This window comes from Mesocricetus auratus, unplaced genomic scaffold, assembly GCF_017639785.1.
Source record: "Mesocricetus auratus isolate SY011 unplaced genomic scaffold, BCM_Maur_2.0 Super-Scaffold_100014, whole genome shotgun sequence".
Lineage (NCBI taxonomy): Eukaryota > Metazoa > Chordata > Mammalia > Rodentia > Cricetidae > Mesocricetus > Mesocricetus auratus.
In genome coordinates this window covers 13962-31834 of record NW_024429197.1, presented here as the reverse complement: position 1 = coordinate 31834, position 17873 = coordinate 13962, and the positions used below count along the sequence as shown (strand labels likewise).

Here is a 17873-nt window from a genome sequence, read left to right as displayed (position 1 = left end):
ATAAATTCATTGATTCAATCAGCTCAACCATCACAGTATGAATCTCATATAAGTATGGCTGCAATATCACTTATCTGTTATTTGAAAATAAATCAATGAATTGATTTGGATTGTTGGATTTTTTTTCCTTTTGTTTCCATTGCTAGACTTATTGCAGGTGGTCACTTAGCATAGGGGATTCTTCACCAGGTGGGTTCAGGGTCAAGTTGTTAGGTATCGTATCCCAGAAATTATTCATTTGAAGGTATCACACTTTCTAATTTGAAGACTACACATTGGAAGATAGATACTCGTCAGTAACTTTTCAATATATTTTGAAGCCTTTGAAAACCAGAATGCTCTTACAATTTTAAGTCCAGCAGAGTAAACCTGGACTTTCAAAGATTGAAGAGGAGAGAACTCACCAGTGAATGATGAAAATTAAGAGGTAATGAGAAGCAGAAACTTGGGAGTCAGCATGATTGAGTGAGAGGTCTTTAGTATCTTCTCATAGCACACCAGGAAATGGATCAGGGAGAGTGTGTTAAAGGAGGATCAATTGAGGTGAAGGGCCAATATCAACAATGGAATTTGCTGGAGCTGTTCCTGGGACTGTAAGTATCGATGGAATGAAAACTAAGAAAAAGACAGCCATTTTCAAAGGGTACTGCCTGGTTCTGTTTAATGCCCATCATACAAGGATTCTTCCATCCTAACCTCCATATTGGGAACACTGAGTCTCCTGAGTGAAGAAAAGTATCTCTTCCTGGATCATATTCATGGAAAGAATACTCTTTTTTTTCAGAGACAGGGTTTTTTCTGCTTAATATACCTGGATGTCCTGGAAATAACTCTTTATAACAGACCGGCCCTGAACTCAAAGAGATCTGCCTGCTTCTGCCTCCCAAGTGCTGGGATTAAAGGTGTGTGCCACCACAGCAGGGTGGTAGAAATAATTAACAACATGAGAAGAGTAAATAACAACTCTGTAGGAATGGAAAGCTTTTCTTGATTTATGGAAAATTAACTCAGGCAAACAAGTTTCAATTGTGATGGGTACACTTGGTTCCCAGCTAGGCCACAGCTAGAATTAACAAAAATTCTAAAATGCAGGGCACAACTGTGAGAAATATTTTGCAAATTTGGAATTGGTAGATCCACTCTTGAAATACTGACTTTTCAGGTAGAAGACAGAGCATTTGATCAGGATCAACAGACAGGAGGACACACACCTTTAATCCATAACTCAGGCTAGGAGACACACCCTAAATTGGGACACACCTTCTGCTGGAAGCATATAAAGGGACATGGGAGAATGTGGCTTTTGCACTCTGCTTGCTTGCACACCTTGTAGCAAATCCATCCCTTCACTGCCATTACAGAATTCTTCTTTGAATCCCTGCAATACTGAAGACCAGCAGACAAGTCCAACATCTTGGATTGAGTAAGTACTGGATTCTTGGACTTCCCCTTCATAGCTAGCCATTATGGGCTAAGAAGGACAGCAGCCTAAGAGATTCGAATGAGTCCCATTTCTTCATATATGGAGAGACTCATTCTATATGTTCTGTTATTCTAGAGATCCCTAGTAGACATTTTTTCTTTATTTTATTTTTAACATTTTTTATTTAATTAGAAACAAGCATGCTTCACATGTCAATCCCAGCTCCCTCTATTTCCCCTCCTCCCTTGTCCCCTAACCTCCCACACAATCCCCATTCCATTCTCCAGGGAGGGTGAGGCTATCAATGTGGGATCACCAGAGTCTGTCATTTCATTCAGGGCAGGGCCTAGGTCCTCCCCCAAGTGTACAGGCTGAGAGGGCATCCCTCATTATGGACCGGGCATGCAGAGTCCATTTGTGTGCCAGGTATAAATATTGATCTACTACCCAAAGCCCCCTAGGTTGCCTAGGCCTCCTCACTGACACCCACATTAAGGGGGTCTGGATCAGTCCAATTCTAGCCTCTCTGCCCTGAATCTGGGGCCCAAGATCTCCCCCTTGTTCATGTCAGCTGTTTTTCTGGATTTCACCATTCCAGTCTTGACCCCTTTGCTCATCACTCCTCCCTCTCTGTCACTGGGTTCCAGGAGTTCAGTTCAGTGTTTAGCTGTGGCTGTCTGCCTCTACTTCCATTTGTTATTGGATATAGTTTCTAGAATAGCATATAAGGCAGTCTGAAACTCATTATATGGACGGGGCATTTAAGGTAGTTTCTTCACTATTGCTTAGTTTGCTAGTTGGCGTTATCCTTGTAGACCACTGGAAATCTCACTAGTGCCATATCTCTCTTCAAACGTAAAATGACTCCCTCTATTATGGTATCACTCTTCTGGCTCTTCTCACTTCTTCCCACAACTCAACCTTCCTGCTACCCCATGTCCTCCTCATTTTTCTTAGGAGTGTACAAAATGCTCTAAACACTTCAAATTTGTATATACTTCTCAAAACAAGTCACCTACTAGAGTAAGTTTCAATCTACAAAATCAAATTATCTAAAATTCCCGAGTAGACTTGACTGTGTTTTGTGAAACTCATCTTGAATTCTGCATTGAAAATTTCAGACACATCCAAGTTCCAGCATCATAGAAGCCTTAACACATAAAAACATAACCTCAAACTCTAAATCATATCTATTATTGTGTGCCACAGGGTGAAGAAAAAATAAATCCCAGTTCTTTGTTTGGATCCAGTTTAAACTTCAAACTACCTCCAGCAGAAATGTCAGAGGACAGGATTGTTGAGGGTTTGAACTACATAAGCATCACCATACAGAATTTATGCTGCAGATGGACCATCAGTGACTTCCATTTATTCCTGGAGGAAATGCAGGAATGCATTACAAGTCCAACATTTTCAACAGGAGGCAATGACAAATGGTGTTTGACAGTTGGCAAAGAAATCGCAGATTACTTGTCAGTTTACATAGGGATGCTCAGCAGTCTAAATACTCATATTGGGGCGAAGTTCCAGCTGTGGATCTTAGGCACTGAAGGGGAGAAAGTCCTTGGAATGGGGACTGGAAGAGCCTCTAAGTTCCTGCCAGGCTATGAATGCGGATTCAAAAGGTTCATCCTCATAGATTATATCAAAGACCATGTGCATTGTCTCCTCCCTCAAAACAAGCTCACCATCTTCTGCAAAGTGACACTGTTCCAAGACTCCTTCAGCATCAGTGACCAGAACAGGGATCCAGGGATCCAGGTTCCAAGGTGTACAATGGCAGATGAGCTAGGAAAACTGTGGGAGAATTCCCTCTTCACAGACTGCCTCCTGGTCGTAGCTGGCCAGGAATTCCGGGCTCACAAGGCCATCTTAGCAGCTCGCTCTCCAGTTTTCAGAGCCATGTTTGAACATGACATGGAGGAGAGCAGAAAAAACCGAGTTGAGATACACTATCTGGATCCTCGAGGCTTCAAGGCAATGATGGGCTTCATTAATACCGGGAAGGCACCAGACCTCCACAACATGGCAGATTCTGTGCTTGCAGCTGCTGACAAGTATGGCCTGGAGCGTTTGAAGGTCATTTGTGAGCATGCCCTCTACAAAGACCTCTCTTTGGAGAATGCTGCCCACACTCTCTTCCTGGCTGACCTCCACAGTGCAGGACAGCTGAAAACCCAGGCACTGAATTTCATTAGAGCAAATGCTTCTGAAGTTTCTGAGACCTCAGGCTGGAAGACAATGGTGGGTTCATATCCTCATTTGGTAGCTGAAGCATGCCCTAGCATGGCTTTTACCATGGGTCCTGTCCTGGAACCTCCTCTCAAATGCTTGAAGAGATGCTAGGTCCCAGTCAGCTGTGACCTAGAGGGGTCTGCTTACAGTAGAAGTCAGTGTTGTTACCAAGGACACCTAGGTATACTATGGGCTCTGTGGAGACTTCACAGTGAATCTAGGAAGCTCAGGTATTAATAGCATTAAATGAGCTGGAATTGCTGATGCCTGACTCAGTAGTACACTTTCCACCCTCTATCCTGTTTCTTAACTGGTTTCAATTTTGTCCAATGTGTTGAAAACTGAGATTCAGTTTCATTTGCTTGCCTTGAGCACATCCCAATAGTGTTTCATTGGCAGAAGCTGTCTGGATTGTACTGAGCAGAATATATGATCAAGGGCTCAGAGCAAAGGAGAAAACAAACATGAATGTTTGCTTACAAGAGAAGAAAAGAAAGAAGACATTTTTATCTCCGATACTTTGGCAAAAGGAAATGTTGCTCTTGTAAAAGACCCTTGTTAAGTTCCCAGGACACACAGGGGACTTTTCTACCACCTGAAACTGGAGATTCAGAGAATCTGAGGTTGTCCTCACATCCTCATGGCCACATCTGCAGATAATATTTTAATCAAATAAAAAATAATAAAACTTTTGAATCAGTTTATGATTCCAGTGGAGTTTCTATTTGAATGAACCCATTTTAGTCTGTCCAGCTGTGGATTTTGTGGAGGGGAGACTATAATCAGGATGTATTGCATGTGAGAAAATAAATAAAAAGAAAAAATATAAACAATTCGAAAGACATGTGAGGAGAATATTTGGACAGATCTGCAAAGGAACAAAGAACATGTAGACCCCTGTGTCCTGTGTAAATGCCTGTCAAAGGGTGCCATAACAGAGGAGGAGAGCAAGGATACCTTGATAGAGGAAGCTGTTATGGGCTTAATGAGAAAACTGGCACTATGGAGATTCCCAGGAATCCACAAGGATGAGACCCAAATAAGAATCTAGGCAATAGTGGAGAAGGTACCTTAAATATCCTTCCCCTATAGTGAGATTGATAACTATGTTAAATGTTAAAAGCCTTTATCAAGTAGCTGATGGAAGCAGAAGTAGAGATTTTCAGCTAAGCGCTGAGCCAAACTCCTGGAATCCAGTTTTAGAGGAGCAAAGGAGTCAAGGCTATGCAGGAGAAAGGCACAGAAACAGCTGACCTGAGCAAGTGGAAGCTCACTGATTCCAGAAAATCAGCTAAGAAGCCTTTATGAGACTGCCCTATTTCCCCTGAATGTGGGTGTCAGCTGGGAGGCTTGGGAAGTCTCTGGGGCCAAGGGGAGAGGAACCAGTATTTGCCTCTAGTGCATGAGCTAGCATTTTGGAGCCCATTCCTGTTGGAGGGATTGTCTCTCATCCTAGATACAGGGAGGGGGGATGGCTTGCTCCAAATGATGTGACAGACACTGATGATCCCCAGGGCAATGTCTCACCCTCTTTGAGGAGTGGATGAAGGTGCGATGGAAAGATGGTGGGGTAATGGTTGGGTGAGATTGGTATGTAAAATAAGATTATTTAATAGAAATAAAATGTTCTAAAAAGAAAGGAAACAAAGGTGGCTTCAGAAGTTCAGTATCAATTAGATACGATTGCAGTCTGTGTAGTGTCAGCCTCTTTCCCAAGCCATCTTTTAATTCAGAATGGGCTCATAGTCAAAAAAGGCATGGTAGCTGAAATGGGTGTTACTTATGGGCACAATGACATGCATATCCATCCATCAAGACTTATCTGGTTAGATCTTTTCCTTAATGCCAGTTCTGCCAACTGCCGAGTCCAACACAGAGACACAGATATGTCACCATTTCCCTAAACTGATCAGTCAATAACTTGATGACAGGAGGACTACATTAGACCACTTCCTCTGTGGAAGGGACAAAATTTTGTCCTTACTGGAGTAGACACTTATTCTGGCTATGGATTTACCTCTCCTGCATGTAATGATTTTACCAAAATTACCTTGACAACCATCATGATATTCTACACAGTATGTCTTCTGACCAAGGAACTAAATTCTCGGCCTGAGAGGTACAACATCGATGCATGGAGTCCACTGGTATTACAACATTTACCAACTTCCTAAATTAGCTGGCATAACAGAAAAGATGTAATGGCATTTTGAAGACAGTTACAGAGCCATTGAGGTGGAACCAGCCTAGAATACCAGAGGATGATTCTCCTGGAGGTAGTATATGATTTGAATAACTGCTAAATATAGTATTTGGATTCTTCATAGCCATGATTAATGATTCTTGGCACTAGGTTCTAGATAGTGGAATAGTTCCACTCACTATAACCCTTAGTGGGTCCCTGTGGGAAAATTTGCTTCCTGTTCCCATTACTTTTAAGTTCTGCTGGCCTGGACATTTTAGTCTACATCAAGAATGCTAGGATAGCAATACAGCTTAGTGAGACCTATCACATATTAGTAGCACTTATAATATACTGATGATGATCTAATTATAATGCTCTTAACAATAATAACAAAGTCTTGATATTCTTTAAATTAACGTTAAATATTACCTATCCATATCAAGTTTAAGACTAACAGTATGGTTAAGGTAATTAAATAGAAATTCCTGAGCCAGGCATGATGTGATAGCCCAAGACTTTGTTCAGAGAAGTCTGAAGCAGAGGCTGACTCAGGTCTGTGAGTATGAGGCTATCTTGGCTCATAGAGCATCTTCTAGGAGAGCCAGACATGCAGAGAGACAAAATGTCAAAAAGAAAAAGAAAGACGGCTAGACAAACAGACAGAAAGGAAGGAAGGGTGTTAGTGGGAGGAAGGATGGAAGGACACAGGTAGGAAGGGGAGGAAGAGAGAGAGGGAGGGCAGAAGGAATGAATGAATGAAAGAATGAAGCAGGGATGGAAGGAAGGAAGGATGGTGATGAATAAAACACTGTTTGGCCAATAACCAGGCAGTAAGCTTAGATGGGGCAAACAGACCACGGAAGGGTGGGGAAAGAAGAAAGAGGGTCTCAAAGAGATGCAAAGATAGGATGCACCAGGAATTCTCTGATAAGATAAGGCCATGTAGAAAGACATAGATTGTTAGTTATGAGATAATATTAAAAGAGTGCAAGCCAGCAAGAAGCCCTAGTTATTGAACAACTGTTTTATAATTAATACAGTGTCTGTGTAGTTATTTTGAGCTGAAAGGCAGTGGAACCTGGCTGAATAGAGAGTTTCATCAACAGGAAGGAAGAAATAAAGGAGGAAAGGATGAAGGGAGGGAGGGAGGAAGGAAGGGAGGAAGGGAGGGAGGGAGGAAAAAATATTCAATAAACAAATCATGATTACTTCTTGAATTCCTGATAAAATATTTCAGACTGTCAAAGCTTTAGAGAAGTGACTAATCTTGAGGGGCTGTTGTGTCATCTTTAAGACAGTAACTGTGATGGGATGGAGAAAAGCTTCAGCTTTTAAAAAAGTGCTCGATACCTCCCCTGAAGACTTTCTTCCAATTCTCATGGAAGCCGACATCATCAGTAAATCCAGCTTTCCAGGTTTTCCAACAGCCTCTTCTGTATCTGACAAAACAACAGTCTCCTGGTGCATAGACACTGCCTAAGCACAACTGTCTCCATGATGGAAATACCATTAAATGTAAAATGCCAGGACTTGAATAAAAAAACACAACTCTAATAAGTAAAACAAAGGCTTAATGCACCAAAGTTCATAGCTCTGGGAAAAACTCTAAATGTTCACACCTTGGTCAAAACATACTAAAATTTTGGCTTCTATAGTGCCACTTCTGGCTAATTTTTCCTGTTAACTGGAGTTTGTCACCCCGAATATGGTTTTTGCACTTGAAAGCTCACCCTAGAAAGGGGAGTTGCTGCACTGGAATCCAGAACACAGCAAGTAGTTGTCAGCTGGCTAATAGAGACTTTCTATTGGATTAAACCCACAGCCAAGGAGTATCCCACTCACTCTGTGTCTCTCTGTTTATCTCTGTCTCTGTCTGTCTCTCTCTGTGAATCTCATTTTGCCTTGCATGTGTGTAAATGTGTTTATATTTGTGTGTGTGTGTGTGTGTGTATGTGTGTGTGTGTGTGTCCTCCTTTGTGTTTCAGTCCATTTGTTTTCCTTTAATGACCAGTGACTTTCTCTGGTAATGAGGAAACTTGTGCTGATTAACACTAGTGCCTCTTCCTTTTGGAATTTGTTGAAGAGTATCTCCCACCTTACCTTCTAAGAGTTTCAGTGTGGTTGGATTTATGTTTAGGTGTTTGATCGATTCGGGCTTAAGTTTTGGCAAGGCAATAGACATGGATCTGTCTGCAATCTTCTGCATGCCAATATCCAGTTATGCCAGCACCATCTGTTGAAGATGCTTTCGTTTTCCACTGTATAATTTCAGCTTCTTTGTCAAACGTCAAGTGTTCATAGGTGTGTGGGTTAAAATCACAGATATCATTTCAGTTCCATTGGTCTACCTGTCTATTTTTGTGCCAAAACCAAGCTGTTTTCAGGACTATAGATCTGTAACAGAGCTTGAAGTAAGGTATGGTCATGCCCCCTGAAGTTCTTTTATTGCATAGGGATGTTTTGACTCTCCTGGGTCTTTTGTTTTTCCATATGAAGTTGATTATTGTTCTTCCAATGTCTGTGAAGAACTGTGCTGGAATTTTGATAGGAATTGCATTGAATCTGTAGACTGCTTTTGGCAAAATTGCCATTTTTGTTATGATGATCTTACCAATCCAAGAGCATGGGAGATCTTTCCATTTTCTTGAATCCTCTTTGGTTTCTTTCTTTAGAGACTCAATGTTCTTTATATACAGCTCTTTCACTTCTTTGGTTAACAATATACCTGGATATTTGATGCTGTTTATGGCTACTGAAAAGTGTGATGTTTCTCTGATTTCTTTCTCAGCTACTTTATCATCTGTATATAATAGGGCCACTGGTTTTTTAGTTAACCTTGTATCCTGCCACTTTACTGAAGGTGTTTATCAACTCTAGGAGTTCACTTGTGGAGTTTTTCGGGTTACTTATGTAAACTATCATATCATCTACAAATAGTGAAAGCTTGACTTCTTCTTTTCCTATTTGTATCCATCTGAGCTACTTTTGTTGTCTTATTTCTCTAGCTAGAACTTCAAGTACAATGTTGTAGAGGCATGGAGAGAGTGGACAGCCTTGCCTTGATCCTGATTTTAGAGGAATTGCAGTGAGTTTCTCTCCATTTAGTTTGATGTTAGCAGTTGTTTTCCTGTATATTGCTTTTATTATGTTCAGGTATGTTCCTGTTTTCACTAACAGAAGAGTCTGCGAAACAGGAAAGAACCTAAGAGAAATATGCATGTTACCCCCAAAGAAGAGGAATGAGGCAAGATCTTCTGAACAGATTGGGAACACCGCGAAAGAGGGGGCTGGGAGTGGGAGCTGGGAAGAAGACAGGGTGAGAAGAGGAAGAGAGAGCATGTCATGGAGGAACAAGAAGGTTGAGTGGGGAGTAGAATAGGGGGAGAACAGGATAAGAAATGCCATAATAGAGGGAGTCATAGGTTAGAAGAGAGATCTGACACCAGTGAGACCTCTGGTGATCTAAAGGGATGGCACCAAACTGCAAGCTAAGCAATAGTGGAGAGACCACCTTAAATGCCCATTCCTGATGATGAACTTAATGTCTACCCTATATGCCATTCTAGAACCTTCATCCAGTGACTGATGGAGGAAGAGGCAAACACCCCCAGTGAAACACTGAACTGAACCCATGGAACCCAGTGACACAGAGAGGAGCGATGAGCAAATTGGCAAAGAATGGTCTGGCAAAACCAGCAGAGACAGCTGATCTGAACATGGGGGAGCTCTTGGAATCCAGACCAACAGCTGGGAGGCCAGCATGGGATTGATCCAGATCCACTATAGGTTTCATTAGATAGTCCAGGTTATCCTTGAACACTAAGTCATACTGTCTCAGCTTCCAGAGTAATGGTGTTGTTCTGGCCACAGCTGCATCCAAATAAAAGCGAGAGCAAGAAGAGGGAAAGGAAAGTGATTGGAGCATAATGTCTTGGGGGTTTGAGGATCTGAATCCACATAGGCAGACAAAGAGGTTCCAAAAAAGCATTACAGAAACTGATTGAACAGTTTCTTTATAAGAAAAGCCATAATGATTTAGAGAACTAACAATGTACACAGGAGTGTTTTGTTTTTGTTTTTGTTTTTTTTGTTACGGAGGTGTGAGTCAGCTATTGAAAGAGTTCTAGCTTTCCTAAGGCTGGGCATTATGAACATTCATTAACCCTACAGGTAAAATGGATTCTGAAGTTAAAAATGACAGCACTTAAGACACGGTGGTTTTTTCTGTTCCCACCAAAGGGATGCCATTTATTGGCCTGTTCATCCCAGATGAAATATCATTCAGAATGCTTTTCTGCAGTCAAGGGTATCCAACACTTCCAGGGGGCACCTATGAAGTGTTAGTTAACTTATCCAATACAGACACAGTCTGGATGTGCAGCCATGTGGCCTATTCCCGACTTTTTTAGGGTCTAGCTAAAGACAAACAGTATCGAACACACCTCATTTTATTGGCTTTTAAAGGATGGTTTTCCATGCAAGGACGGCAGGAGAGCGATTGGCTGTGTTTTCTGAATGTAACTCATTATGTAGGTCAGGCTAGCGTCTCCTTGCCATGCTCTTGCCTAGCATTGAGAGTTTAGGGGTTCTCTCTTTTAGCTGTGATGCCTGACTAGTGCATTTGAATGTTCAACAGTGCACAGTTGCCTGGCTCTACTGATATATTATTTTTGATTTATTAAAGTTTGACTGAGGATTCAGAAAACAAAGTCAGCCTCAAGTTTTAGAGGTAAGGCAGTGTGGATTCACCCCTTTAATCCCTGTAGCAGACACTAGATTGTGGTGGCACACACTTTTGATCCTAGGACTCAAGATTGAGAGATAGACAATCTCTCAGAGTTCAAGGCCTCCCAGAGATAAATGAGATTGAATCAGTCTAAAAGATTAACAGATCACACATCTTTATTCTGAGCATTAGTGGGGTATAAAACATAGAAGCAGGGTATTCAGTATTCAGTATCAACTGAAGACAGGTATTCCTTCATAAGGCAAGCAAGAGAGGAAGCAGTTTGAGGTTTGGTGAAGAGGTTGTGTGTGGATCAGTCTGAAAGACCCCTACCCAGGACCCCCTAGGAAAAGAAAAGCAAGGCCAGGCCGTTGCCTAATGAAAGAAACCCAGACCAGGTGTCTCACCCTCAAAACAGGATGTCTGTGATCACTATAGCAGTCATGGGACCCGGATAATAATTGCTGAAGCGTGCTGGGAACTTTCATATGACAATACTAGAAAACCTAGTCCTTGGCAACTACCCTGGCCCCCAATTGTGTCTGATCACTATAGCAATCATGGGACCCGGATAATAATTGCTGAAGCGTGCTGAGAACTTTCATATGACAATACCAGGACACCTAGTCCTTGGCAACTACCCTTGCCCCCAGTTGTGTCTATGATCACCATAGTAGTCATGGGACCAGGATAATAATTGCTGAAGTATGCCTGGGTCTTTCATAAAATAACACCAGGAAACTTAGTCCGTGGGAACTACCCCTGCCCCCAAGATGAGCCAATAAAATGCCTGTTACTTATGTAACCATTAAAACTCTATAAATATTGTACTCCCTGAAAGCCCGGTATGCTCTGCACCCGAGTTGCAGTAGCATCCGCAGGCGCCTGTGTACTCAATAAATCACCTCTTGCATTTGCAGCCAGTGGTTTGGCCCCGGTTCTTGGGCAGACGGTTCGGTTCAGTGCCCGGCGCTTTGATGCCGAGGTTTTTCAAGTCCTTTCAGCCATAGATTGAGGTGAGAGCTATTTTCCAGCTGCTGTGCTTTTATGAAATTCAACTTCTAGTTTGACACCCAATATCAATCTTTGGTTCATTTATTCAGCATGTTGTAACTGGCATGGTTGCAGGTGCCTGAAGTGACAGAACTTTATGGACAGTGTAAGAGGAATACAGGACAGTGTGTCTTCTGTAGGGTGCTTCAGGCAAGTTCAGGGTAGGGATCAAATAAGATATGTTGTGTCTTGGATGTGGGGTTTGAGATCAATGTACAAGTGCTCTGCATTTACACTCCCAAGTCATCTGCCGTGCCCGCTGCACAGCCTTTGTCTGAGAATGTGCGGAGGGTGTCGGGGATTGATAACACAGAGACTCGTTCAACGATGTAAAGAAAACTTTAAGCAGACCCCAAAAAGGCTCAAGAAAACTTCCCAAGAAAGGCTTCCCTCCAGAAAAGCTTCTGCTCTCTCCTTACCCCTGGCTGGTTCTTCTCTGACACCCAAAACTGAGTTGGGTGTGTTAGAAGAGGCAGTAAGTCTTTGGAAAAGGTCGAGGTCAGGGCGGTTCTGTGGGCCAGCCCTTTTCAGGAACTTATTGCCCCGGGCATTTTATTGTTTTCAGTAAACATATTTTTAGTAAACATGTCTTACAGCTGCCTACTCCCAGGCTGATGGGTAAGTGGGTCTCTGCCCAAGGTATTGTATCCCCACAGTCATCTAACTGTTTGTTTCCAATTAAGGTAGGTACAATGACACTCAAGGCTGGAATGTCTGTCCTGGATTTGTGATATTCTGTGCTCAAGGCCTTAATTCTAGTTCCCAGGTGTGTCTTGTTTGTGTTTCCTGGATCTTTCATTTTTTAAATCTCACTCTGTGACAATATGAAGTCAAATAGTCAAACCTGAAGCAACCACATTCCTAAAGAGTAGTGCTCAGCTCAGCTAGACATGGTGTTGGTAATCAGAATGCTAGTAGAAGATCCCAGAACAACTAGTAAACTATAGTTGAGGGAGATTATAATGCAAACAATACCAAAACCCTAACCAGTGAAGGATTATTAAAGAATTGCTAATGATATGAATTACAGGGCAGATTCTTACTGGAATTCTAAAATGAGCTTAAGAATCTATACAGTACCAGAAAGATCTGGAGTTCTAGAGCAGCCTTGTTTATTATAGCCAATTCTCAAAAATACTCAAAGGAAGTCCAGTGTGGTGGCTCTTGCCTTTAATCCCATCACTAGGTATTACAGACATGTGCCTTCAACCCTGTCTCAGGGCCTTATCTTTCCGGTATGGAAAGATGTGATCGCCCCTATGTGCTAATTTAGCTGTGAGGTTGAGGTGCACGCCTTTAATCCCAGTATTTTGGTGGCTTAGGCAGAAGGATCTCACTGAATTCACAACCAGGATAGGTTCAAAAGCTACAGAAAAAAGTGTGTCTAAAAAAACCCACAAAACAAGGAAAATAAATCACAATTTAGACAGGTGGTGTTGGCACACACCAGTGGTAAAATACTTTTCATGATTTATTAAAGCCACTGCAGATCAAAATAGCAATGCAACCATCCTAGTTATCTGCATGCCAGGCACACCTTTAATTCCAAGACAGAGTAACAAAGTTCACGCCTTTAATCCCAACACTAGAGAAGTATAAAAGGTAGAAGCAGGGACTTCAGTAGTCAGTTTTAGGATTATTCTGCAGCCACACCGAGGAGAGGCAGCAGTCTGAAACTTGGTGAGAGCTGGTGGAGACGGGATCCACTCTTTCAGCCTGAGGTAAAGGTAAGTGGTAATGACTAGTCTGCTTTGCTTGTAAGATCTTCAACTTAAGCTTGAACCCCAATATTTTTGCTGGGTCTGTTATGGATATTGCTACATTAATTAACAATACACCATTATTCCAGGCTCTCAGGAGATAGAGGCAGGCAGATCTCTATTAGTTCCAGGCCAGCCTGTTCTCCAGAGCTAGGTTCAGGACTATGGGACCGTTACACTTAGAAATACTGTCTCAAGAAACAATACAGAAGTCTGAATCTTCACCAGGAGATAGAAAGTTACTGAAACCCAGTTGTAGAGTAAACTATTCTAGGCAATGATTCCTGAAATGTAAAGCAGATACAAATAAACTAATTAATTAATTAACAACACAAAGACAAATCATTAGTGTTTTGAGGGGACTTGAGGCATGAGTTTTTGTTATCAGTATAGACTCAGTTCATTCTCTTTCTTCTGATGGAAGATCTAATCAAATTGGTCACACACAATTCTTACCTCTTTAATCAGGCAGGAGGATTACTGAGACTTCCTGCTCATCTCAGGGTAAATAAGGAGTTCAGATATGCCTTAGTTACGTAGAGAGAATTTGTATGAAAATTACAAACATACTAATGTACGGAAGAGATTGTATCCCAGTGGTGTGAGTTTGTGGAGCAGTGTTATGGAGGCTTTTGGGACATGACTATGGTCTGGGATTTCATGCTTTTCCACATCTGATTCACTCAAGCCTTGGATGTAAAAGACCAAGTAGTACTGGATTGGGAGATGCCAGTTATCCAATCAGAGGGCATCTTTTGGATGAGAGGTGGGGCTATGAAGGGAAGTTGTGACAGAAAGGGGGATAGAAGGGTTATCATGGGCAGGCTAGGCACACTTTATTGGATCCTAAAGTGACTACAAGACGTCCTGGGATTTGAACACCTGTTATGTGTGTCCTGATCAGGTAAGCCATTCACCCCCATCGGATCACACCACCTTACTAAGGATCACCAGTCTCTCAGGTCACCTTAGTATTCCTGATTTTGTTTTTCTTTTCTTTAGTGTGGCCCTTTTGAACCTGAAAATTACATTTAGCTGAGGCTAGCCTAGAAGTCCACATATAGCTAAGTGTTATGATTACTGAGACTTAGAGCTAACCTTCTGGGCCCGTGAAGAGAATGCTGAGATTTTTATATTTAAGGGCTAAGGCATATTGAGCAAGCACTAACCAACAACTCTAGTCTACCTTAAATGTATTTAATTCAAAGTGACTATAGACTTATTAGCAGCAGATGAAAAAAATTCTAGAGAGCATCAGTTGAAAGCATCAAGATGACAATTCCCAGTATTTGATCTCCTAAAGTGTGGTCTGGAGCTTAGTGTGACTCCAGGTTCTAAAGTTTTACAAATAATAGCGATTCTATCCAATTCTTGTGTTCTGCCAACATGTTCCATTGACTGAATGCCAAGCATACTTGGCTTTGGGAAATATCACTTTGCTCTTGAGGATCATGAGAGATATTTGAAGGCAGTTGCCAACAAAAGTCTGGTTCTCATTTGATTCTCCAATTTCTCATTACCCTGAGCAGTAGTATTCACTGGAACACAGATTTTGATTGGTCAAATATCAGAGAGATTTGTTCCCAGGGGTGTTCATCTCCATGAGATCCTTGAGGGACTTATGGCTATGAGAAAGACAGATAGGGAGTAATAGGAAATACACATTTTCAAGCTCTTCTAGACTAGTGACTGAAACCCTCCACGGTTTAGGCAATGAAGGAGAAAAGGGGCATTACCAAAAGGGTTTATTCTGTGGATCTTTCTATAGAACCTGTGTATGTGAAGGACAGGATGAGCTCCCCATCCTCGCTCAAGCTGCTGGCAATAAAAAGTCTGCTGAAAGATGAAGCCTTGGCTATCTGTGCTCTGAAGACCCTGCCCATGGAACTATTCCCACCCCTATTCCAAAGGGCCTTCGATGGAAAACAAACAAATATCTTAAGAGCCATGGTGGCAGCCTGGCCTTTCCGATGCCTTCCTGTGGGAGCCCTGATGAAGACTCCTGAACTGGATACCTTGAAGGCTATCCTGCATGGCCTTGACTTGCTGATTAAGCAGGAGGATCCACGTAGGTAAGTGAGAAAAGGGTAGAATTGAGCAGAAATGCATGCATGGATGGATAGATGGATGGATGGATGGATGGAATACATAGATCACAATGTGGTACATGTTGAATCAGAGCTTTCTTAGAGATGTGCCTAAAAGAAAAAGGACAGCATTGTGTGGAGCACACCTTAATTGGTGTAGACACATAGTGTCTCTACCTCTGCTTCTTCTTCCCCCAGCCAGTAGCTATAGAAAGAATCTTGGTTTACAGAATGGATTTAAGGAAGTCGATGTGTGGGGTTTCCGCAGAGTGTACATTGGTAATCCTGGAATTTGATTCACCCACTTGTTTGACCAACAGGAGTTGCAAACTAGAAGTGCTTGATCTTCGGGATGCACAGCATAAATTCTGGAATGTGTGGGCTGGATCAGAACATGGTGTGTGCTCACCAGAAGTCGTTAGTGAGAGTCAACCTTCTGTGTGTCAACCCATACAACGGGGAAAACAGGTTGTGACTGTGATGGTGAACCTTTCCCTCAATTCCAGGGATCTCTGTGAATCCCTAAAATATTTCCACTGGTGGGCCAAGCAAAGGAAAGATGTGCTGCAGGTGATCTGTGAAAAGCTGGAGTTTGGGGCCCTCCCTGACTATAATCCCCTGAAGCTGCTGGAGGTGTTTGAGCCAAGCTCTATACAGGTGTTGGAAGTGAATGGAAAATGGGACCTGAGAACCCTTGCATTGTTTGCCCCTGGTGTGGGCCAGATGAGAAACCTTCAGAAACTCATTCTCAATGGAGACTTCATGCCTGCAGAATGGATTAGTAACAGAGAGATTCAAGAATGGTATTCTGGGGAGATAATTATCCAGTTCTCCCAACTCAACAAGCTCCAGCATCTCTATTTGAATGGTGTCTCCATCCTGAATGAAAGACTGGACCAAGTGCTCAGGTGAGGAGGATACAGAGCTTGCTCTGTAGGCCATGAAGAACTTTTCCGTGTTACATGAAACATCAGTACACACCTGCGTCTTCGCAGTCACCCCCAAGTATGCACTGATATGACCTGAGGATGACTGATATAGCAGTCTTTCTGCTATTTTAGTATCCATGATCTAGAGAAGGTCTTTTCCAGGGACCCAGATGAGGGGAAAGCAGATCTACAAAGAGCATGTTGTTATAAACCACATGTTGCCCCATGTCAGCCCTGTCCTCAGAACCGTATGCACAGTTTACATCAGTCTCCTTTTCCCAAAGTGGCAGATGCTTTTTTAGCACAGGTAGGGCCTTAGTCATTCGAAAATGACTAGTAGTGATTAGGGCCACAGGGAAGCCCTGCAAGCAGGACAGAGGCTTTGCTAGGAAGTTGGAGATCATGGAGACAAATGTTGGCACATACAGCGATGGCACTCTGTTCCTGCTCGGTGTCTTCTTGGTTTCCTGCTGATACCAATTGTCATCTCATGAGGTTTTGTTCTGGACAGTGCAGAGGGCCCTGAATTGGGACAGAAACAGGCACAATAATGATGCATGTGGTGATTATTCTCCATCAGGGAGCATCCTCTGCTTGGACTACACGATGCTCTCAGAATAACCTTAGGAATAACTAGTCTCTGCTATGTTGAGACCATGCCCTTTCTCCACCACTGTCGGACTTACTGAGATAAACTTCTTTGTCTTTCTGTAGGTACTTGGAGCATCCCTTAGAGACCCTTGCAATCACTTGCTGCATGTTATCAAATTCAGACATGAGGTATCTGACGCAGTGTCCAAGCGTCCTTCAACTCACGTATCTGGAAATCAGTAGTGTCATCCTTTCACATTTAAGTCAAGCACTTCTAGGAAGCCTGCTATGGAGACTGACAGCTACACTACAGACATTAAAATTGGAGAGATGTATGCTGAGTGACTTAAATATCGATATTGTCCTCCCTGCCCTGAGTCAGTGTTCCCAGCTGGTTGAGGTGAGTTTTGTGCAGAACTTCCTGTCTGTGTCAGGTGTTAAGAAGCTGCTTCAGCACACTGCCCACCTGAAACAACTGAATGTGGAGATGTACCCTGCCCCTGTTGAAGTCTATGATGGCATTGGTCCTGTGCTGCCAGACAGGTTTGCTCAACTTTGTTCGGGACTATTGGAAACACTCAGAGGTGTAAGAAAGCCAAATAAGGTCTGTTTTTTCAGTAGATGTCTACGTTGCTCGGGAGTCTGCGTCTATGAACTGGAGGTCTCCCTGTGTTCATGTTGGGAATAAATGAGAGATTACTGCTGGGCTATGAGAAATGAAAACCAGTATATAAGTGAGTCATTAGATACACAGAGCATGTCTTTTAAGGGATTTTGGATTTATTTGAAAACAATATATAATTTCATTGATTCAGACAAGATAGAGAGATAGAAGCTTTGACATGAAGAATCAGGGTAGCCAGATCTGCTGTGGGGCAGCAGTG

The 17873-nt window shown here is 42.4% G+C and overlaps 2 protein-coding genes across 2 annotated transcripts; both read left to right on the top strand.

Annotated features, from left to right (window-relative positions):
- The first annotated feature begins 2911 nt into the window (after positions 1-2911).
- Positions 2912-3769, top strand: LOC121144065 (speckle-type POZ protein-like). Its single transcript, XM_040757412.1, has one exon. It carries the CDS (start codon positions 2912-2914, stop codon positions 3767-3769), a length of 858 nt encoding a protein of 285 aa, XP_040613346.1.
- Positions 3770-15173: 11404 nt separating this feature from the next.
- Positions 15174-17606, top strand: LOC101827216 (PRAME family member 12-like; the record flags this gene model as incomplete). Its single annotated transcript, XM_040757411.1, has 3 exons — positions 15174-15454; positions 15790-16377; positions 17113-17606. Coding segments are annotated over exons 1-3 (1363 nt in total), but the record flags the coding sequence as incomplete, so codon positions are not given.
- Between the last annotated feature and the right edge of the window lie 267 nt (positions 17607-17873).

Coding starts and splice junctions, on each gene's coding strand:
- LOC121144065 (XM_040757412.1), top strand. CDS start 2,912: ATGCTCAGCAGTCTAAATACTCATATTGGGGCGAAGTTCCAGCTGTGG.